This window comes from Astatotilapia calliptera, chromosome 23 (assembly GCF_964374335.1).
Source record: "Astatotilapia calliptera chromosome 23, fAstCal68.1, whole genome shotgun sequence".
NCBI lineage: Eukaryota > Metazoa > Chordata > Actinopteri > Cichliformes > Cichlidae > Astatotilapia > Astatotilapia calliptera.
The window spans coordinates 16,379,887-16,404,524 of NC_137443.1; the positions used below are offsets into that span (position 1 = coordinate 16,379,887).

At 39.9% G+C, this 24,638-nt stretch overlaps 1 protein-coding gene across 1 annotated transcript in view; it reads right to left on the minus strand.

Moving 5' to 3' along the window:
• The window catches only part of naaladl2 (N-acetylated alpha-linked acidic dipeptidase like 2), a 480,620-nt gene that overhangs the window by 32,842 nt on the left and 423,140 nt on the right, over positions 1 to 24,638 (minus strand). The window contains exon 16 of the mRNA XM_080297617.1: positions 2,096 to 2,189. Within this exon, the coding sequence (XP_080153743.1) occupies positions 2,096 to 2,189 (94 nt within the window). The remainder of the gene's footprint in view (positions 1 to 2,095; positions 2,190 to 24,638) is intronic.

Below are 24,638 nucleotides of genomic sequence, written 5' to 3' on the forward strand. Positions count from 1 at the left end.
TAACTTTGTAGATTGTTTTTCCTTTTAAAAAATATGAAAATCTTTTTGAGAGTCACAGTAATTAAGTAATTGGTCACTGAAATATATTAACACATATGTTCTCTGGCAGCCACATCACTGTTAATATCTTCTTCAATGGTTGCAATATGGGACCAAATTTGTATTATGTATTTAAAAAGCTATAGAAAGGTGTGGACAGAGTTTTTGTATCCTTATTGTGTCTTTCTAGGAGTTTCCCTTTGATAGCTCAAAACTTTTGGGAAGAGCATATTTAAATGAAACCTACAAATCTGATTTACTAAGGTGTGCTGCAGGCAATTTGTTGCAAATTGCATTGAAGTCAGTGCAGTAAAAAGCATGTCTTTTTTTGCGCCTGAAGTGACTGTGATAGTTGCTGCTAGGACTGTGGATTTATTTGAAATGCCAGGGGAGGATGTTGTCAGGAAAAGCATGTAACTGGTGTGGGTGGATGGCTCGGTGCTCTGAGAGCGTTGCCAAAGCTTTGGATCTGTCATGTAACTCTTTACTGAGTCCAATGTTTTAAATGCACATGCAGCTTTTTTTAAACCTTGGATATATATAACACTGAAATGTCTGTCAACTTGCAGAAATTCATGATGTGTTAAATCGATATATAATATCGACTTTCATAAATACATGCTGCCTCATAGAGGAAAACAAAAGCAATGCATGGATTTACATCCACGGCAGAGTAAGGGTAACTCATTCTAAATAATGTTTCAAGTTTGTCTGCACATCATGCAGCTCAAATTTTACACACTTATTTCAGGTTTATCACATTTATCCAGAGAAACCTATAATGCCTACCTATAAAGTCCCCTGCAAATTTTACCCTTATACCAAAAACACATGGACTCTCCTCAGCGGAGAAACACTAAAACCTGTGCTTACGCGGTATTATTTTGGTAGGTACATTATTCGCTCATTCTTTGAGTCTGATAGCGAATTTTTGCTACTCTTTACTGGCTGGCTGTGTTAGAATTTAATGCATTGTTAGTAGATCACCCACAGAACTGTCCACTCTCATCAGTGCATTTTTGAGATTGTGGTCTCAGGTAAGTCTGCCACTTAGTGAATCTGACTCTTAGTCTGTCCTGGTCAAAATTTGGACAAAAGTTACTTAATGCATTATTTCAATGAGCATCCTGACAAAGGGGTTCTGCAGTTTTGCAGTTTGAATGGTGATATTTTAGCCTGCACTGTGTGAAACTACAGAAAGCTCTGCGGTGTGTGTGTGTGTGTGTAGTAGCTGTTGTCATGGACTTCTGTGCAGATGCATAACTCATTTCCACAGACCAGCCACCTTATGCATCATTTCCTAATTTACACTCCCCAACAACCAACATGAACACTCCCACAGATACATAAAACAAAATGCTTTAAGTAGGCTATCTTTTACAGCTGCACCGCTGCAGGCCTGTGGGTCTCAACACATTGTATGAACTGGTCTTTGGCTTGTTAGCTAAACACACAGACAGCAACTGCACAATTTTGACATAAAGAGCTGAAAAGCAGACTACAGAGCCCTTTGCTTAAATATTAGCTACCTTGGATTCAGAACAAAGAAATACAGTTATTGAACTCAGATTCTTATTATTCCTAACTCATTGTTATGTCTGTCTAAAGCGGTAGATACTCAGGCATAACTGCTACTTGTTTTCAATCTGAATGATCATCTTATGCCAAATAATTAGTCTCTTTTTAAAATAAAAACCACAACTAAAAACTTTTTATTGTTATTTTTCCTTTTTCCTTTGCACACTACTATATGTGGATATGAAGAAGCAAATCTTTTTACTCATCCAGCAGACAAATATAAAGTCATATTATGATATTATCTTGCTTATGCCCACTTTTCTTCTTTGACTGTTTTGTTCTCCATAACAACTGAAAGAAATACGAAACTCTTCATCTTCAAAATGCGCCACACTTTTTTGCTACCTTTGTTTGTGTGCTTTTTAGTGGAAGTCAGTCAGTATATAGTACACCTAGCCTCATCATTCTCTCCATGCACATACCACTAGACTGTATTTTATCATCACCGCAGTTGAAAACACATGATCATCAGTGTTACCTTTGAGCTTGTTTTGAACATCCAGGGCGATGTCTAGAGGGTAAAATGGCAGCACGGGATCATTGACCAGTCGGAGAATTGCTTCTGCAGTCATCTGTGGAAACACAGCCAAACAAATGGTTTAGTAAGTTAGCTCCACTTTCTTTTTTCTTGCCATTCCCGCATTCAGACATGACACCAGCATAGGTGGATAATTTTCTCAATTAAAAAAACCCAAAACAAAACAAACAAAAAAACCAAAAAAAGAACTAAAACAGTAGTGGGCCAGTTAGGCTTTCTACTGTGCCAGTCATAAGGCTTACATGTGTGCTACACCTTTTACTAAGTAATTCTTCTGTCAGATTATGATTGCCAGTTGATTGGGTTTTTCTTTACTTTATGTTTTCCTGTCAAAGTTCTCTTGTCAAATGAATTTTAAATGAGAGATTACAGATTTGTAATGGGTGGTTGTTTGGCTGAAGTCCTTGTGACTGTCATCACTTAAAAAAAAAGCTCACTTAATGACTTGTCACTTTGTATCAGTCCCATGCATATTGCTAATAGGAAGCTCCTCTACGTTTGAGCAGCTTCAGGGGCCATTATTATCTACTTATAATCACTGATGAACACAGAGTGGCACAGATAATGTAGCCATCTAATGGTTATGTGAAAACCTATGTGAAAAATTTGGTTTCCAAATGTTATTGTAAGCTAGCAAACTCAGCTAAATAGTATGGAAGCCCATTTCTGCCACTAAAAAAAAAAGTATCCATAACTCGAAATTTCGAGTTCTCTTTCTCGAAATTTCGAGTTAGCTCTGCTAGTCAGTAATCTACGTGAATGATATCATTTTCTTGTTACCCAGAAGGATATGGTGCAGATGAATGTGCATTTAAAACTGGATCACAACAAATTGGCGCTTTCGAGAGTACGTTGGCTGATAGTAATGCCATGTGATTCAGCTAATAACACAAAGATTTCATCATTTGTGAAGCCACGCTGAAAATACTCAGCAATTTGTGCAATTTGTGCATTCATGGCTGTAATACTGGTAGCTTAGCTGTAGCATTTGTAGCTGAGGGCTTCAGCTTCCGGGTAACAAGGAAATGACGTCATTCATGTAGATTACTGATTGGCAGAGCTAACTCGAAATTTTGAGAAAAGTAAGTCAAAATTTCAAGGTACTTTTCTTGAAATTTTGAGTTAATAAGTTCAAATTTCATGTTATGGATACTTTTTTTTTTTTTTTTAGTGGCGGAAACAGCCTTCCATACAATAGAGCCCAAATAATGTATTGCATGTATTGCAAACTTTGAACTGTTACAGTTCAATGTCAACTTCCATTGATCCAGTTGACTATCTCTTCTAACTCTTACTGTCTGCTTCTGTTGGCACTTAAACCTAGAAACACTTTTCAACAGCCACCACTGAATGTGTTCACAGCAACTTAGCAGTAAGTCACCTTCTGGTGGAATGTATGTTACTGATAACATTCAAAAAAGGTAACCTCTTTTCAGGTTGGTTGCTTTCTTCTTCTAGGATTTGGTATACATCATAGTCCTATCCAGCTGGAAAATTGCAACATGTTTTTGCTCTTTCAGTGCCTTTAAGAGTATAATCCACATTCAGCAACAACACAAAATCAAAAACAATGAAGCTTAAATGAAAGAAATGAATCACCTTCACTTTCACGCCAACATTTTAACATCAGATTTTTAACACCTTTCGGTTATGTGTGTAGAATGTAATTGGTGCTGAGGAGGATGTAAAATTTCAATGAGTCAGATCATGTCTTGTCCTTTAAGCTATTGCCAGCCACAGATCTGATTCTGCACCCAATAACCTGGTGGTCCAGATTGTAAATTAAAAATCTGACACTCTATGCAACATTGTGCTTTTCATACTGATTAGATAACAGCTGTCTTGTGAGGGAAAATAAATAATTGGGACACCTCTGGCTGCAATGTGAGCAAGCATTTATGGAGATTCCCGCTTGTTCTGGCACCCCATACTGAGAAGCATCATCCAAATTACAGAGAGTGTCTGTCTGGCTCTGCTCTCACACTGAAGTGTCTGTCATCTTGATGCAAACAGATCACTGCCACTGATTCAGCCACTCTCTTCACAGGTAGAGGACTTGGCATGGCTTCCACTTGTTTTTTATTGGGTGTATAACATCACAGTGAGCTAACCAATTACTTGGTATAACATCACAGCTGTGATTATGGATATATCGACTCTTACTCTCCACCTAGACTATATTCTTCCCACAGAAAGTAAACCCAAGTACATCCTATTTTGTATTTCACAGTGACACGTCGTAACTAGAATCACTTTTATCAGCCAAAGACATCACAAGAAAGATTTAATCTGAGCCATGTTCATTCGCACATTAAGATGCCAGATAGAGAACGCGGTCTGTTCCTCTTTTTTTCACCTTTCTTTTTGGTGGAAAACTAAAAAAGGCACCAACCTTTTTCAAACCTGCTTTAATTTTTCTGTGTTTACTGGAGAGATGTAACAAAAAAACTAAGTGAGTGGACGGCACGGAGTGCTACCGTTCCAGGTGGAATCACATCGTGGATGTTTGATTACCATATTATTAAAGAATTTCAAATTAGCACCAGAATCTTACTGTAGATTATTTTATGTCTCTCAGCCAAAACAGATGAACTCAGTATCATTGATTATCATCTTTTAATGGCACCTTTATAAGGCTCTGTGATCCTTGGAGAAGTGTTGCGTGCATTCATGCAGGTGAAACTTTGACCTGCACCACCTAACTTAGCATTCATTTCAACCACTTCACGGAATAAAGCCTCGTTTAGCAAGTTAATAATGCAACAAGAGCAAAAAAAAGAAAAAGTTCAGAAATGATCAGAAACATGTCAAAGACTTCAAGTGGGTAATCTTGCAAAGCCAGCTGAGCATCTCTAGTACGGGAAAAACTGAAGTGGCAAAAACTCAGTAACCACCTGCACTGCCAATGGAAACTATATTTGCTTTGCAAGTTTAGTTGATGTCATGTAAGAGCAGAAAAATCAAAAGCATTTGTGTGCACAAGACTGCATATGACTAATTCTTGGAGGCATTAAGCACCAGTGAAGATCTAAAAAGTTTTAACAGAAAGAAACTGAAAATGATTCATTTGTTTTTTTTCCCAGTTATTTGTGAGTAAAAGCTGCAAAGTTTTCTTGTTTCCAATTTTTGAGCAGAATACAATGACGGCTCCTTCTGAAATCAACAGATGGCCCAAACTGGTAGCGGCTGGTACTTAGTAATGCCAACAGAACACGAATGTATGCACCCTTTTAGTGTCGGGAGTTTATCAAACCAGTCTAAAAGTATATTTTTGACTAAGAGAGAGCTTATGACCGGAGATGCTTCAGGAGTATGAAGAACTCGCAGCACAAAGGCGGCATGTATGTATACATATATCTGTGTGTGTGTGTGTGATAAATATATATTATTATATATTATTGTCTGAAATGTGCTTTGAAAATAAAGTTGCCGCTTGTAAAATGTAGAAAAAGAATAGATAAGTAAAGGTCAGTATGCAATACGTCTCTCTCTCCCTGTTTGTGTGTGTCTGTGTGTTCCAGTTGACCTGTTTCATTTCTGGCCAGTGAGCCTCAAGTCTGACTCCAGTTGAGCAGACGCTTGGATGATAACCTCACTACCAGGTTCATCCGCTCAGAGGCACACATCACTCATGCAAGTGTGAACACGCCCTCTCCGGGCCCTCACAGGTTGAATGTGTTGGAGGTCAGCTTGGCTAAGACTGGATTGAGGAGGAAGGGCAGACTGCCAGAAACTACAGCTCTCGCATTCACACATCCCTTGTGTAACTTGTTAACATCAGTATTTGACTTTCATCTGAATGTTTGCCATCTTAATGGAATTGTTGGAAAAACCCAAATCATGTAAGGGTGGTAGTGGACCACAAGCTCACATGAGCATCTCTCATGCTTATAATGTAAGCTAATATGTTTTTCACTTTATTTAAAACGGATGATTTCCACTTTACAGTTAAGTCTATTTTTTGAGTCTTCCTGTAAAAAAGAATGGCTGAAAGGTATCACTGTAAAAAATAAAAACCACTGATTTCAATTGAATACAGACACAAGATTACATAGTGGAGGTAAGTCTTTTCTCCTGTAAAGTGAGCAAAAACACAGTTAAATCTTCAGGTTATTCATCAAATCAAATCAAATCAAAATTTATTTATATAGCACATATTAAAAACAACAGTGTTGACCATAGTGCTTCACAGTCAATAAAAACATGAGACAGTTAAAACAAACAATAGAAGAGGACAACAAACAATAGGTAACAACGCAACAAGCTAAAACAGCCAACTAGACAGAATCAAAAGCCAAAGTAAAAAAATAAGTTTTAAGACGTAATTTAAAAGACTGGATAGACTCGGCAGTGCGAATATGAACGGGGAGGTTATTCCAGAGTCTGGGTGCCACGGATGCAAAGGCCCGGTCGCCTCTCGACTTCATTCGAGTCCTAGGTTGTGCTAGGAGCCTATGGTTGGATGATCTAAGTGCCCTGTTGGGATTGTATGAATGGAGTAAATCAGAAAGATAACTGGGCGCTAAATTATTCAAAATATTAAAAGTGAACAAAAGAATTTTAAAATCTATATGATATTTAACAGGGAGCCAATGTAATTTGGCTAAAATTGGAGTTATGTGTTCATGAATTCTCGTACCTGTTAAAAGATGCGCAGCTGCATTTTGAATTAACTGGAGCCGGCAAAGAGAGGAGTGTTGGAGGCCCGAGTAGAGGGAGTTACAGTAGTCCAATCTGGATGTAATAAATGCGTGGATAAGCTTTTCAAGATCTTTTAAAGGAAGGAACGGCTTTGCTTTGGAAATCTGACGCAACTGGTAAAAGCTGTTTTTTACCACAGTGGACACCTGTTTCTCGAGTTTAAAAGAGCCATCCAGGAACACTCCGAGGTTTCTTACAGTGGACGAAAGATGGCTAGCGAGAGGGCCTAGGGCGTCAGCTAACTGGTCTAGCGGAGTGTGACTACCAAAGACTATGATTTCGGTCTTATTCTCGTTCAATGTAAGAAAATTATGTGATAACCAAATTTTTACTTCATGCAAACAGTTGAACAGATCATGATCAATGTATTAAAATAAGTAAATAAATGTTGCAAGTCTTGCTTCTCAGTCTCAGGTCACACAAATATACATTAACTTTCACTTAGTTTTGAGCAACAAAAGTCGACATCACGCTGCTGACGTAATAAGCTTGCAAAGTGTCCTTCACTCAACACTTAGCAGGCAGCTAAAAATGCATAACTTAATATCTTTGTATTTGTTTTTAAACAACTCGGATTTAAACCATTTTAAACTGTGGTTCTGATAAACTAAACTGGAAATACACATACAGAAAATACGACAAATTAAATAAAAACGCCACTAAGTGTCTTGATTAGATGTTGGGCAATTACCAGAAAAGCTTGCCTGACATTGACTCTGTAAGTCTCTGGATCTCCACTGAAGGAAAGGAACAACTCTTCTTAGAGATATTTCCTCTTTTGGAGTCAACTGATTACGCTGCTGAAGTAGTCTGCTGATTTTCCCCACCAGCTTCAAGGACGTGGATTTATTATCCACACATTAACAAACAGTGATTACACAGTTGCCATCACAACAATGAAGGTGGAGAACACAGTCTAAACGCTGGTCCAAAATCTTCCATACATGTTTAGACTAGTTTATATCTAGAAGCCACTGCATTAGCTTTACATAATCTTCAAACAAGTAACGACCCCTCGCTGCCTTATGAATGTGTGTGCCAGGAATGCCATCCTGGAGGTGATCACTATCATAAGGATAAAAATGTTTCATCTTAGGAGAAGGTGGTCACTCAAAATGAATTTCAGTTGTTTTATAGTGATCCCTTCCTCTAAAAAGACAAGTGGACCCAAAGCATGCCAGTAAAAGTAACAGGAACAGAGGCATTCTCATTGTAGTGGTTAAGGGCTTTCCCATTTATTTGTCTCCCTTCTCTACATAATGCATTTTTGCCTATGTGATCTCTGGCATCTAACTCATTTGCTAGTATTTTGAAAATGGCTTACAGTGTACTGCACCTCTCTGCGCTGTTGTCACTGCCACTGAAATCAATCTGGCAGAGGGAAAGATTAGAGCATTGATTTGAAGCTGGTGAGTAATACTACTGCAGAAAGCATACATCAAAAGCCTGTAATGTGGTGGGACAGAAAAGGCCGTTGATTTCTTATTTATGGCCTTATTTCTGGATGGTCTCTTTCTAAGGCTTAGGCGAGAGAGAAAAAGGGAAAGGGGAGAGAAAGATGGCAAGAGATAATGATGGAGGAAGACGGGCAGAAAAGAGGCTGTAACATAACAGAAAGCAAAAGACAAGCTAAAGAAAGCTGACAGCTCGACTGGAGTGGAAGATTGAACAAACTAGTCTGAGCATCTCTTCTCACGTTCCCTTTTTTTCACCTCTTTTTCTATCATCTTCCCTTCATTTCCTTTCCTGACCTGACCTTTGAGATTTTAATGAAATCAACCGCAGCCTCCTAAGTAGCGTTTGGCGGATGAAACACGCCTCGCTTGCCGTCACAATCTCTATTTACCCAAGATAGAAGAAAGAAAAGCTTTTTAACTGACCAAAGCCAGTTCTTCCTGACAGTTAACTGGACACATGACCCAAAGTGACCTTCGAGATCTGAGGGAGCCCTCAAGTAAACCTCAGGTGAAAAAAAAAAAAAAAGTACAACAGCACCAAAAAGTAGCATTAGTAGTACACGTGCAAGACAGAGCATCGTTTCTAAGCAGGTGTAGGCAGGTACTCACTTCTCAGTAATTATCAAATTAATTCAGTGGGTAGAGTGCCTCAGGTAATTATATCCACTCACTCTGTGCAGGAAAAGGACATGTTTGATCATTTATTCCCAATAACTCGCAATAACTGCAATATAGATGTTTGATTAGTAATTTTATGTGATTATTGAATTTAGAAAAGTTTATATAGTCATTTGTTGGAACGTGTTTAACTCAACAGTGGTCATGACAATGCTGAAATATACTTTAACTCGAACCACAGCCATTTCATAAAGTTGTTTTTAAAGCCTAACATCAGCTCTTCTCATGTCCAAAATTGCCTTAGTTGGTGAATAAAAGCACCCACACCAAAGGACAGTGTTTATCACATGTTTGAAGTGTTTATCTCAGTGACGCCTGCAGCTTCTGACAAAATATCAACGTTGATATCCTGAGAGGGGAGAACAAGTTGACTAAGAATACTAATTGGAGTGAGATACATTTTCACAATATCTTCAGATATTATAAAAATGGATTTTTAGTTAAAAGCAAAAAAACAAAAAACTGGGGCCTTTATTAGCTCAGCGGGGCACTAATGGGGTACACACGTTCCACATGTGTCTGGCTATTTTCAATAATGGATGCGTAACTTGAAAAGATTCATTAACAGTGGGGTCTGGTGAAAAATAGGGGAAAAAAAGAAAACATTTGAAACACATTTCCTGCATCTTGCACCACGCATTCGTTTGATTCCAAGGAACAACCACCTACTTGTTTCACCATATCAGCTTTGCTTTCTTGGATAATGTAGCGATAAAACATAAATCCATAAAATACCAGAGATAAATCTGAAATCCTGACCCTTCTATGGATCCGTCCATGTGAGTCAATATGAGCTATACTACACAAACAAACAGATAAACACAGGATACCGATCTGAAATGTCACTTTAACATTTGTTTGGCTGGAACATGTTGTTACATACATTTTTAATATGCTGACATTATGAAAAATATCAGCCACACAATTGACCTTTGCCAAAATGATCTCTGCGTATAAATATATTACATGCCACAAGTGCAACTTCCTGTTCTTTTTAGATAAACTCACAATTACTGTGTTTTTATAATTCTTTCTTCTCAATTCTGCGTGATCTTTTTGTTGAATAAGGACTTCTGTCTTTTCTGTTGTGATCTCATATGAACAGCTACAAAAAAAGAAGAATTCAAGCATGTAGTCTATGTAAGGGATAACAAGGGAGATACTCACTAATTATTACACGTGTACATCAAGCAGCAAAATAACAAATAATTCACAAGCTGTGTAGTGATGCACACAAATCCCATGTTTTTAAATATTAGTGTGTTTGTATTTTTTGGTTAATTGATTTTTCCATTTTAGGATATAGATATTATTTTTTACATTTTTCTATGCATGCTGCCTAGCATTCTCTTCAACCACAGGTATGATCATTGTCTTCATTTTTGCCAAACTGGTGTTTTTTTTGGTGATTTTTTTTCCCATTTTGGATTGACACTAGTGCAGCCCGATGAGCACCAGGTCAGTCCAAGTCTCTGTCTGTGTCTATACTACTTTATTCAGTAGCAACGAGGAGTGGGTATTTGAGCCAGTGAACAAGCTGTTTGCCCACATTTGTGCTTACAGCCAAGCATCTTTCAGCTGCTTATTCTCACCGGGTCGCCACAGTGGATGGATCCACATTTATGATTTGGCACGTGTACAGGTCACCAGTCTACTGCAGAGTCAACACAGAGAGACAGACAATCATCCAAGCTAACATTCACACCTACGGCCAATTTAGAATAACCAGTTCTACAGTGGACATAACCCACGAATGAGGCAAAGCTGAAGCACCTGGAGAGAACCCACACGAGCATGGGAAGAACATGCAAACTCCACACAGAAGGCCACCAGCTGGCACGATTCAAAGCTAGCAACCTCCTTGCTGTGAGGCTACATTGAAAAGCATGATTAACATCATTAGAACATTTCAGAATTCTGCTGTAGATAAAGAGTGCAACATGAAACACTGTCACTTTCACCCTATATTTACAAATGTAACCTTCAGAAAGATCCAGTTAATATAGGTTTTTGAAAATAAGACACAGATTGAAAATTGCAGTGAAAGAGACGTTTATATGCAGATTCTTGTACAGCAAACGTTTGAAACCAGAACAGAGGACGTGATGAGTTGAGGCTGATGCTTCAAACAGCAGAGGGCTCTGCTGTGACATGCTACGTACATTTCTTTCCCCCCCTCTCTCACATATACACAGGAGAAGCTGGTGAATCCTCAATGATGCACAGCCGACACATCCTCTCAGCCAACTCCTGTCCTGTCCAGATTGGTAGCATCATTTGTCGGGCTACATAAATACATGCATGCAGACATCCAGAGTTGCAGCGTTGCCTCTGACGCGGTTATACACGCGCACGTCCCCACAGGCACACATACACAGATGAGGCTGGTGGGAAAATAAAACGATGATGGTCAGATGGGCAGAGGGAAGAGGCAGAGCAGGTGACGAATATCATTTTCTCTTTCTCATTCAGTGAAGTGGTAATTCTGCCCAAGTCTACAATCTTACTCGCCTGCCTGCCTGTTTTCCCCCCGGGGCATGTGGAGAGATGGAGAGATTCTCCTCTGATTCAGGACGCCCAGTTCTCTGGGCTAAAATAGGCCCCATGAATAAACCATAAACTATGTAGTTAAGTTATGTAACAGCAGCACATGATAGATGCAGCATGTTAAAGTACAGTAGAAGGAGTGATGCTCAGTTTCTCTATTCAAACTGTGCTCAAGTGGATAAACAAACATTATTGTATACATGCGTAGCTTCTAAAGTGATAAAGTGCCACTCTAAAATAATTCCACATAGGTAAATGTCTCCTCTCCTGCTGGTACTCACTGAGCTTGCCTGAGGACGCATAATATTCTATTCTCTAGTTAGGAAGACATTTTCTGCCACAAAGAAAAAAATAATCCAGGTTGGGAGAATGTGTTCAGCACATGTAACCACCACAACTCCAAACTGAAAAATCATTATGTCAGCATGTTCTTAGGAACAAGGTTGGACTCAAATTTTAACAAGATCAGTGAGGATAGACTTAAGGGGTGTCCAAACAGGAGGAGACTACCAGTGTGGTATCTGGAGACCACAGGCAAAAATTAGGATAAAATCAACAGGCCTGTGCCTACCTCTTTTATAAAGGCGCCTGTCCCCTCAGTTTGGTTGCCGGGTTACGCCTGCCTGTCTGACCACAACGGACCACCGAATTTCACCGTCTACACCTCCAATTCTCTCCCTCCTCAACCACCGGACGAAGCCCCCAAATGTTAAGGTTACATATTGAGGAAGGAGAGTACAAACAACCATTGGTCCAGAAGATCTTGGTCAAACAATTGATTTTAATGAATACACGTGTGGGAAGACCAGTCTGTACGCAGACAGGGATTGATCTTCAACTTAATCAAAGCATACACAGATTTTTATAGCATCAGGGTTTGAATTAATGATGCCCCTTCATACGTCACAGACAGAATATATACTTACGTCAAATCAAAACCACAATGACTTTTAACACAGTTTAAAAGAACATTGTCTTCTATCTTCATGGCAGGTACATCCTGTCACTGCCGGATGCTCGCTTGTCATCTTGACACCTCAGCAGCAGTTCTGCGACAAACTGCTCTTTTGCAATCCCAAGCAAAACATGATTAAACTTCCACCTATAAATGAGTCTAACTAATGTGTGTGTGTGTGTATGTGTTGACCTTACATGCTCTCTCATCTCACCCGTTGCACTTCTGACCTTTTACCAGACCAGAGGCTCATCCTTATGTGTAATAACCTAACTGAAACTACTGTACTATGTTGAATAAATGTTTTAATCAAGAACCTCTACTAGTATTAGTATTAGTATTTATTTACTAAAAGCTTAATAAAAGAATATAAAAGTATAACAGACAATTTGACTAACCTAATAATTCAAATAGCCTCATCTAACCTGCTCCTCAGAATAACTTTCGGTTTCAGTTCTGCAAAGCCTGCAACTTCCTGTCAACTGCAACTTAGTCTTTCTGAAAGACACACACTGTTTAAACATCTGAATGCAATGTCAATGCTGCAGATTATATTATTAATGCAATAGTAATAATGATGATTATTTACCAATAGCAGTAAAATAATTTCCCTGCTCCACAACACCCATTAGAGATGTGAAGCAGCCTAAGTCAAGCTTTTAAGGCCGATAAAGATGAGAGAAAAGTGTGAAAGAAATGTAACGAGGTGGTAAATACAAACTTTCAGAGGGATTACTATGCCAACAGATCCTTAGCTGTCCACCGGTGACCAACCCTCAGTTACCAATGTGTCATGGGGCTTAATCCTTGATAACATTGGCTGGCTGTGGAACTGGCAGCCGACTTTTATGTGACACTGTACACTGACGTTATGTGTGTTTAACAGTACAAATTGAACATTACTGAAATTACTGGAGAATCAGAACTGTCTCTAACATTGATAGCAAAAGCAGGCCGGGTAAGATGCAGCCTTTTGATCACTACAGTTTGTTACACTGAAGTGATTTCAACAATTCAACAGGGAGCGGAGCATGTAGCGTGATGATGACAACAAGCGTCTTATGGTCAAAACTTGGGGCTTGATGTGGGGCTGCACGGCGTCAATGCATTAGCGCAGTTAGCTTGTTAGTGCGGTTAGCTTGTTAATGCGTTAGTGCAGTAAAGCCCCACGCACGGGGCGAGCCGCGCTAACTTGCTAATGGAGATTTGCCGCGTTAATGCGGTTATGGCATTAACGTCATTTTAACACTGATTTTGTTGGTCATCCAGGTCATAGCTTGGAAAAAAAGCCTAACAGGTTTTCGCAAAACTTAAAGAAGTCCAGTTGCTTTCTTTCTAGGCTCCTTAAATAAATAAATAAATGGGGCGACCATGGCTCAGGGGGTTAGGAAGCATATCTGTAACCGGAAGGTTGCTGGTTCGATTCCCGGCCTCTCTGTCCTGGTCGTTGTGTCCTTGGGCAAGACACTTTACCCTACCGCCTACTGGTGTTGGCCAGAGGGGCCGATGGCGCGATATGGCAGCCTCACTTCTGTCAGTCTGCCCCAGGACAGCTGTGGCTACAACCGTAGCTTGCCTCCACCAGTGTGTGAATGCAAGAGTGAATGAATAGTGGTATTGTAAAGCGCTTTGGGTGCCTTGAAAAGCGCTATATAAATCCAATCCATTATTATTATTAATAAAACTCTGGTGAAAATCTCAATTAGTTACCAAAAACTAGTTTCCATTCACTAGTTGTTAAGATATTTCAGTCTCAACCAAACTGATGGACAGAAGAGCTTTGCTTCATCAGCAAATTCAAGCTGTTTTGCCAGCATGCCGTACATCTGATGAAGTGGCATATGTCAAGCTTTCACAAAGATGACACAGAGGGAGAGATGAGTGCTCGGTGTAATTATAGCGCTGAATCCTTTTAGTTGTCATTCTGCAGGAATTTTCCTCATAATTTCTGACAGAAGCGGGACTGAAATGGGAGACATGATTTATTGTCTTAAAAACAAACATTTATTGGAAAAGAGCAAAGCTAACGTGGAGATTTTTTTTAATGAAGTCTTTTTCAAAGTGCGTAGTATGTAACCTTATGGTTAGCTGCTATGCTTCCAGAAAGCCTCCTTCCATCCTCTGTCAGTAATGCTATCTCTGCTTTTTCTCCCACTCAGAAAAACAAAAAAAGTAAGATATTGTGAAAAAATGTAAGATGGTGATCACAGCCGGGGTGAAGTCAACTCAGGGCAACACAGCATAGGGATTAAAAAACAAACAAGCTGTGGACTCGAGTTGAACTGGGGTTCAGCTGGCAGCTATGCTGCTCTTGTGACAATGAGCTGTCTGCTGCCTCCAGGCCAAGAGGAAATCGCACTTATGTGCCAGAGGAGAGCTTTCATCAACTCTCAGTGTTCAAGGTTCAAGTGTGTTTGTAGAAAAATAACAAAATGAGTAATTAGACTTCCCAGGAAGGGTAGGCAGGGTACAAAAACTCTTGTAACAAGGAAAGAAATAATTCTAGTAGAAGCCCTCAGCTTGAATTACGATGACTTTCTAAAGAACAAGCCTGAAAGAGAAACTTTTTGTCCTTATGGATGCCAGAATAAATGAACTAACTGTACCTTCTGTTGCTCTTTGGTGTATTAACAATAGCTATAATTAAGTATTTCTTTAAACTATCACTATGAGGGAGTTCCATTTTACATTACTTTGATTGTATTTTCAGGCAAAAAGACTCGTGCGTCCTTCTAGCAGACTGGGAAATAGTATGTCAGATACCACGGGTGTGTGTGGTGTCTGCAGCTATCAAAGTCCGCGCCTGCAGTCCTAGTCCAAAGCTGACAGCACGCCACACACAACAGATCTGATTGTGGGCAAGTAAAGGAATGGGTGGGCTGAGTAGCACATAGACTACACCATGGAGTCCCTCTTTTTCCAGAAAGAGTCAACATGGTGGCTTATCATAACTATGAGTAAATATAAGATAGATATATGTTATGTTTGGGGGAGATTTGGTTCTGAAAAGATTAAGTTACAGCTTGAAGATTAAGTACATAGAAAGTAACCCAAGTTGGACCCACCCACTCAGACAGGGTGGGTCCGATTTCTCAGGGGTGGTGCTTTTGCAGATGATTTTTTTTTAAAATTATTCCTGCTCCTTCTTTATAATAAATTTATTTCTTCTTTAAAGTTGTGATGTGTTAATCCTACCCGAGTGTTATGATGATGATGTGCAGAGTGTTAGGATTTGTTCAGTTTACGAAAATAAATCTTTTAACTATATAAATAATAGATGTGAGTTGCCTTCACTTCCTTGACTTACTAATTATCTAAATGAGACCAAACACTTAGGTAATTCTTGCCTTTAGCAAATTTGGAATATTTTTGTGCACAAAAAATTCTTTGCTGCAATTTATGGTGTTCCTAGGCACAGTTGCCAGGTGATTTCTGACATGACTGCTCAGCCTCCACACTCATTAATACAAAAAAGTCACACACAGTGCTGTTCATGCAAGAACTCATACACAGTCAGCACCCATAGCCAGTGCCAGGACTAATATTTACAGACACATAACATGCAGTGAGCTGGTTTCTGGAAGACATCTTTTCCCTGCTTCAACGAGTCTGAGCTTTAATAACAGACGATCCCATCGGCAGTATTTCTTTCTGCACACATTGTGTGTGTGTGCGTGTGCATGTGCATGCCCATATTACTGACACCACACAAAATCAAAGCAAAAAATCTTTCTCCCAAAGACAAGCAATTATGAGCACACATAATTGGCAAAGCTTTATTGGATAAACACAGAGTTAAATCCCCATTACTCACAAGTGACTGCGACATCAGTGAAGGTGAAATACAGATGGATCTGAAAGCATTTAACCTGTCAGAGCTATTAGACGTGATAATCATCATCATCTTTAGATAATGGTGAAAGGAAAACAAACACAAAGCTGTTAGTGCAAGAAACTACAAAAGATGCGGGGCTCTGTTTGCTTTTATCTCCATGTCATTGAATGGAGGAAAAAAAAAAAGAAAAAAGAAAGAAGTCAGAGAAGAAACTCATTTCCTCCACAGCGCCTCCTTTTCGGGCTCCGCTCATGTACTGGAGGACAATTTAAGGATGTGCCAGAGAGTGACTTTGCTCCAGCTTGTGCTTTTTATCTGCTCGAGGCCTTGTTAGATCATAGAGCGTGACATATTGGGGAGAAGTGAATAAGAACCCCAGACATAGTGCTAATTAATTCACACTTTGGCGATCATAAAAGCTCGCCCCCATGCCTCCTGTCTCTGTATGGCGTTGCATGACATATGTAGCCTGGAAGATTGATACTGCAAATGACGGCATTCAGCCATGCTCATTACAGAAGCAGATGGTTGTATCTTTGTGTGCGTGTGTCTGTGTTTGCTCGTGTAGGTGTGTGTGTGTGTTTTTGCTTCATGAGAGGTCAAAACCCAGCGCAGGCAAATATAGACAGGCGGAGACTGACAGATTGCCGTGTAGCATGTGCTTATTACAGAGCACGGGAGCGTGCACTGTGAGTAGGTGTGTTCCTGCAGTTAGTGACAGCTTTTTTCTGAGGGTAAGATTTACTGTTTACATTTGTGTTATTGATCAAACAAGCAGAAACTGCAGTTTTCCAGTCATCTAAAGAGCACTTCATCTGCACGCAGTGAACTGCATATCACCCATTTGTTGATATGGATTTAAAGGGGAATCATGTAAACATCAGAGCAAGCTACATAAGTGTGACTGACAAAGCACCAAGCACTTTACAAGGGTCATTCTAAACTGAAACGCCTTGCCATTCGACAAATATGGCGCGTGGATTAAAGATACTGTTTGCATCTGCCAGCTCTTTCTACGTCGAGTTTGCCGTTGATAACAGACATTAGTATTTGAGTGTTTGATTTAATTTCATTATAAATTCAATTTAGACAGAATAAGGAAAAGAAGCATGTGCAATTTTCACGTCCGTGTCTCATTCATAGACATGAAAATTGCACCACATTGTTACCTCAGCGAACCGTGCCACTCATGTAATCTTGCTGTATTAATGTCAATACAAATATCAAAAGATCTTTTCACCATCTGCTTTTGCAGAAAATGGGACACCTCACACAGGAAATCTAGGGTCCATGTTGGAAGCGATAACCACTGCAACAATGCCTCAGATGCATGAGTAACTATCCTGTTAGCATGGACAGAGCAAGAGGTTCTGTGACTGTCAAATTAGGTAAGCACTGTGACACTTAAAATAGCCAATTAACCTGCAGTACTGCAGTCACCCTTCATTTCTTTATATTTTTGTAAGTCAAGCAATTTACAGTACATAGAGTACATAAGTTAAAATTGAGATTTGTACAATATTATCAAGCCTGACAGTCAATATTTAGTATGACCTCCTTTATTCATCAAACTGTCTTAGGCAAGCCTTTTTTTTAAATCATTTTTTAAAAGTAGTCTTCAGGACATTCAACGCTCTTCTTTGGATTCTGGTTACATTCTCTGTCAAGATGATCCCACATTACCTAAATAATGTTGATGTCCAGGCTCTGTGATATCATTCCATACAAATAGTATTCCACTGTATGTTTTTTTAGAGGGCAGCACGGTGGCACGGTGGTTAGCACTGTTGCCGCACAGCAAGAAGGTCCTGAGTTCAATTCCATCATCAGGCCGGGGTCTTTCTGTGTGGAGTTTGCATGTTCTCCCCGTGTTTGCGTGGGTTCTCTCCGGGTACTCCGGCTTCCTCCCACCGTCCAAAGACATGCAGCTTGTGGGGATAGGTTAATTGATTAATCTAAAGTGTCACTAGGTGTGAATGTGCGAGTGAATGTGAGTGTGAATGGTTATCTGTCCCTATGTGTTAGCCCTGCGACAGACTGGCGACCTGTCCAGGGTGTACCCTGCCTTTCGCCCTATGACAGCTGGGATAGGCTCCAGCGCCCCCCACGACCCTGAAAAGGATAAGTGGAAGCGAATGGATGGATGGATGGATGTTTTTGTATTAATGTAGGCTTTTACAATGGCAATGATTTATAGATGGCTGTAGACACTCACTGTCATAACTTTTCCCCTACAACCTCCGTATATACTGATGATAATTTGAACCAAAACTTTTTGGAATTCATCGATCCATAAGACCTCATACCACAGTCCAGTTATTATGTGGGATACATAGGTCTTTTCTTTCTGTTTCCAAAAAGCAGAAGTCAAAAAAGTCAAAAGAAAAATCTCCAGAAAGATTAGAGAACTATCGTTCAAGTCCACTTTCAAAAATGACAAAAAACATCTGACTCATTGGAAGCAAAATATAAAGAAAAGAGGGGAGACTCAAGACTTTTGCACAGTACTGTATATTAAACCATTTACTGTAATAAGATGGGGAAAAAACAATGTGCATGCCAATAAAGATATGTTTCTGTTTTCTAGCTGCATTCATTTTGTAATTTGAGCAATTTACATATTCACTTAAAGTGCTGGTGTTAAATGTTTTATAGTAATTTCATTAGTGATTGGATAATTAGCTCCTCTCCTGTCTCCGTAGCCCTGGGGGCTCATTCATCAGTGGTGAGAACAACTGCAGTAGATAATTCCTGGATCACCCTCATCTGTCATGGTTTATGCAGGTCAGGTGCAACTGACTCTGGGGCTCAGGCTCAGTAGCAAGTGTTTTAGCATAATTTTACTTCAACTTTGTACAATATCAGTACATTCTTTGTGTATGACTAGTAAGTGCAGCAGTAAAGTACTAGGAAATACTAGGAAAGTTGGAATTTATCTGTCAGCACCACGAGGTCTACTAGATGCTTTAGCATAAGACATAACAAAGACATATTTATTGATTGCTTTTCTTGGTTTTTCCCTAAACTGGATTCATTTTAGGTTCGTTTGGTGTGATTTTTACAGACACTGAGCAAGAAGTAACATAGTCAGATGGGTGCTGAGTTCAGACTGTTCTCTCCTGGAGGCATGGACATTGACTGGCTGGTCATCTCAGATGTTAGTTGATGAGATGAATAGCAAGAACCACCAAAAAACTGTTGCTGTGTTTTTAAATGCACCAGCTAGTTGTGGCGTTTAAATAGTGATGTAAATATCACAACTTAATAAAGCAACATCAAAATAATTAAAAACTTTGAGCTCATCTACACGTGATGTCTGCACAAGAATGTGCAAACAATTCCATACACACAGAGGTTCAGAGGGTGACATTTGCAATGTGCAAATTATATTACACGGCAGTTTTGTGGGTACATGCTCAAACTGGCTGATCTAGTGCCCTTGAGTAAGTTACTCAACCTTGAAGCTCACTGCACAGCTTCCAGGGCAAGTGGTTCCATATTGCTGTGTTTGTATAAAAGCTTGTCTCAGCGGGGCTTTGATGTGAGTGTCAGCAAAACAATAGCAGGTCTTTCAGAATACATCAACCTAGGTAGAATCCTTACACGTCCTCGTGTTATACCGTTCAGACAAGTGCATCTGTTGTCCACACGGCCATCGCACAAACTGACAGGATCAGATGAAAGGTATGCTAATACCTGGGAAATATGAAAATCTATAGAGTATAAAATCCAGACCTCAGAATAATTCTGTGTCCTATATACTGTATCACCTGCAGCTGCAGTGGTAGGAGACTTCCTGTAATCAAGTCAGGAATCATGAGAAACAGAGTTTAGAAGGACAGGGCAGGAATTGATGATGGAAACAGAAATGATACAAGTAGAATGAAGGGTGGAAAGAATGATGAAGTTATGTGAAGATGTGAGGAAAAAAGAGTTGGAGGAAAAGGGAAAGGAACAGAGAAGAGAGTAGATGGGGGCGCCATTAAAAGAATCAAATGCTCTTTGTGCTCTCAGACAACATATGGTGCTCCTGCTAACTCAAAGAGCTGTGCAGAGTCAATTGAAGTGTGCATTGCAAAAGGAAGTGAAGAATGTGGCAGGTTTTTAGGAGACTGTCCCAGATTTGAAGTGATGAGAACACACACAGCAAAAGTCCTCTTTGTGTCCCTGGTGGATCATTTGCTCTACATAATTTGCTCTACATAATTCTTGGAATTAACACTTGTCAGCACTAACACATGACTGCTACCTCAACCATCTTATTGTAGCACGGGTAACTTACAGTTTACGTGGTCTTAATTAAAGTGCGTCCCCCCGCCCCCCAAAAAACTAAGAAATACATTTGCAGGGAAAAGTATGTGATAAATAGACCAGTTCTTATATAACACTTTTCTACTCTATGTCAGCACTCAAAGTGCTTTATACAACTTGCCTCATTCATCTATTTACAACCATTCATGTGACCACCGTAGAATTTTCTGTATAATTCTGTATCACTATGGCCTAAAACGACAAATGATCCAACATTCCCCGTCTGTGAGTATAAGAACCTTTGCATTCAGTATCTGGTGAGATCCATGTGTTTAGCAATAACTGCAACTGTACAGTTATGGTAGCTTGTTAGTAATCCTGTACACCAGTGGTCCCCAACCTTTTTTGCACCACGGACCGGTTTATGTCCGACAATATTTTCACAGACCGGCCTTTAACCCTTTAAGACCTACCATAGAACCAAGTCCGCCAGAGCTTATATTATATTTTTACATGCTGTAGTGCCATTTTTTGGGAGCATTTCAAGTTGCTATACATCAATACAACCATTATAGCCTAAATTTTAATAATATGTATGCATTAAGTGCACAGTAACCACATAAATTGCAAAAAAGTGCAATAAACTACAAAAAAATAGAAAATCGTTTTTGTTTTTTTAACATATATTTCTAGTTAGAGAAATTTAAGAGGCTTATCCCTCAAAACTGTAAATACAAAAAAGTTGCACAAAATAGTTTCCTACCAGGATTCCAGGAAATTTATTTTGAGTGTCTTCATAGTTTTATTTTTGAAATACACCAATTTCTATACACTGCAGGAAAAACAAAAATATTGCAAAAAATTGCAAAAAAACAGCATGTGCATCAAAATAAACTATTTCCAGCAGTGCAATATGAGTCCTAAGCATCCCAGAAACGACACAGAAAGTCATAAAATCAAAGATAACTTTTAAAAACACCAGTATAAGCTCATGAGGCCTTGATGGTAAAAAACTACATTTCTGCAAAAATGACGTCACTTCCGGTTTCGGGCAGGTAATGGCGGACATGCGATAGTTCGCACTGATGGACGTAGGAAGTGTTACGAACAGCTGATCGGATAGACAAAGTGTGTTTCTGGAATATTATGTTTTTGTTGCTGCAAGTGCTTTTTATGCAGTTTTTGCAAAGCTTTATGTGGAAGGAAACTGTGACCGAGGACAAGCTGATGGCATAAGATGTAAGTACAACTCCTCCGGTTTCATATGCAAAAAAAAATATTGCGCTTGCTTACGTGGTTGCAGTGCTACCGGGATTTAAAAATAGTTACGCAAAACGGAGTGTGGCCGCTCTGACCGGTTTTAAAGGGTTAAGGTGTTGCGGATAAATACAACAAAATAAAACCAGTACTGGTACCAAAAAAAAGAAGATTTATTCATAACACATGGGAAAAGACCAAGGGAGACAGAGTTGATGATAAAACGTAAAAAAATAAAATTAAAATAAAAATTTAAAAAAAGATAAAAAATGAGAAAAACCCTGAAAACCATACATTTCACACCCAAGCCTCAACTGTCGTGGCCCGGAACCAAGGCTACGTTCACACTACATGTGAAAGCGCATCAAATCCGACTTTTTTGACCCTATGCAATTCATATTCAATTATGGTATGACAGCGTGAACAGTACAAATCCGATATTTTCAAATCCGACCTGGGTCACTTTCGTATGTGGTACTGAATCCGATACATATCCGATGTTTTAGAAAGCAACTGCTGTTTGAATGGTCACGTCACATTAAAACCGTCTTTTACGTCACTGACTCAAGACAGACGCCAATTATCAGCAGAAGCGCCCAAAAAGACATCGTGAACGCTTCCTGGCCATCCAGTGAAACTGTTGGGAAGACAAAGTTGGAGAAACGCGAACATTTTATTTGTACTGTATAATCTGCAGATTCAGACAGAAATCTGCAACTATCCTTTGAAGCATCGCTCCTCTCTAAAACAGCAATAAGGATAATTATTAGGCCAACGTAAAGTCCGAAACAAGTCTTTATATTAAGGCCATCAGTCAAACAATACTGTTTGGTCTGGGTCTAAACAGAGCGCGTTGTGTGTGACGTCTTATTTTGTGCATGCGGGCCGCTTTGAGGGTTCACACTAGAGCGCGTTTGCTGTCACATTTTATTTGTAGTGTGAACAAGCAGACAAAAAAATCGGATTTGATCAAAAAATCGGAATTGAACATTAAGACCTGCAGTGTGAACGTAGCCCAAATGACTCACTGACCGGTACCGGTACACCATGGTGGGGTACACTTATCCTACCAGATCTGGTACTGGTCACTTATGTTCTAAGTGCCATGCCCTTCTTGGAAAACTTAAGTTTGAAAGGACCAAGATGTTTGTGGGCTGGTCCTACACAGAGGATGTGCACAGCTTTGTAGACTGTTGTCTACAAGTTATAGCTGTGTACTGTAACCAGGGGGCAGAGCAAAAAATATGTGGGCTTCTCTGTGCTATTGTCGGTCTTGGTCTTTCAGCCAGCAGAGTTTCTTTGCAATGAAATGAAACTGAGTGACAAAAGCAATGAAAACTGCCCACTGCAGCCACTGTCTGTGTTTCTCAGGTTGTGTTTTGGATCTTTTATGTATTCTTTTGCTTCTCCCTTTGTCATGAACTCCACTTTGTCTTAACGTTTAATTCCAGCACATTTTTCAACCAATCTGCATTTGATTTATGCATTGTCATCACTGTCACGGTATGTGCTGTTGGTTTTTTGGAGGACTGCATACAAGTACATCTGGTTGTATAGCTACAGGGAGTGCAGAATTATTAGGCAAATGAGTATTGTGTCCACATCATCCTCTTCATGCATGTTGTCTTACTCCAAGCTGTATAGGCTCGAAAGCCTACTACCAATTAAGCATATTAGGTGATGTGCATCTCTGTAATGAGAAGGGGTGTGGTCCAATGACATCAACACCCTATATCAGGTGTGCATAATTATTAGGCAACGTCCTTTCCTTTGGCAAAATGGGTCAAAAGAAGGACTTGACAGGCTCAGAAAAGTCAAAAATAGTGAGATATCTTGCAGAGGGATGCAGCAGTCTCAAAATTGCAAAGCTTCTGAAGCGTGATCATCGAACAATCAAGCGTTTCATTCAAAATAGTCAACAGGGTCGCAAGAAGCGTGTGGAAAAACCAAGGTGCAAAATAACTGCCCATGAACTGAGAAAAGTCAAGCGTGCAGCTGCCAAGATGCCACTTGCCACCAGTTTGGCCATATTTCAGAGCTGCAACATCACTGGAGTGCCCAAAAGCACAAGGTGTGCAATACTCAGAGACATGGCCAAGGTAAGAAAGGCTGAAAGACGACCACCACTGAACAAGACACACAAGCTGAAACGTCAAGACTGGGCCAAGAAATATCTCAAGACTGGTTTTTCTAAGGTTTTATGGACTGATGAAATGAGAGTGAGTCTTGATGGGCCAGATGGACGGGCCCGTGGCTGGATTGGTAAAGGGCAGAGAGCTCCAGTCCGACTCAGACGCCAGCAAGGTGGAGGTGGAGTACTGGTTTGGGCTGGTATCATCAAAGATGAGCTTGTGGGGCCTTTTCGGGTTGAGGATGGAGTCAAGCTCAACTCCCAGTCCTACTGCCAGTTTCTGGAAGACACCTTCTTCAAGCAGTGGTACAGGAAGAAGTCTGCATCCTTCAAGAAAAACATGATTTTCATGCAGGACAATGCTCCATCACACGCGTCCAAGTACTCCACAGCGTGGCTGGCAAGAAAGGGTATAAAAGAAGAAAACTAATGACATGGCCTCCTTGTTCACCTGATCTGAACCCCATTGACAAACCTGTGGTCCATCATCAAATGTCAGATTTACAAGGAGGGAAAACAGTACACCTCTCTGAACAGTGTCTGGGAGGCTGTGGTTGCTGCTGCACGCAATGTTGATGGTGAACAGATCAAAACACTGACAGAATCCATGGATGGCAGGCTTTTGAGTGTCCTTGCAAAGAAAGGTGGCTATATTGGTCGCTGATTTGTTT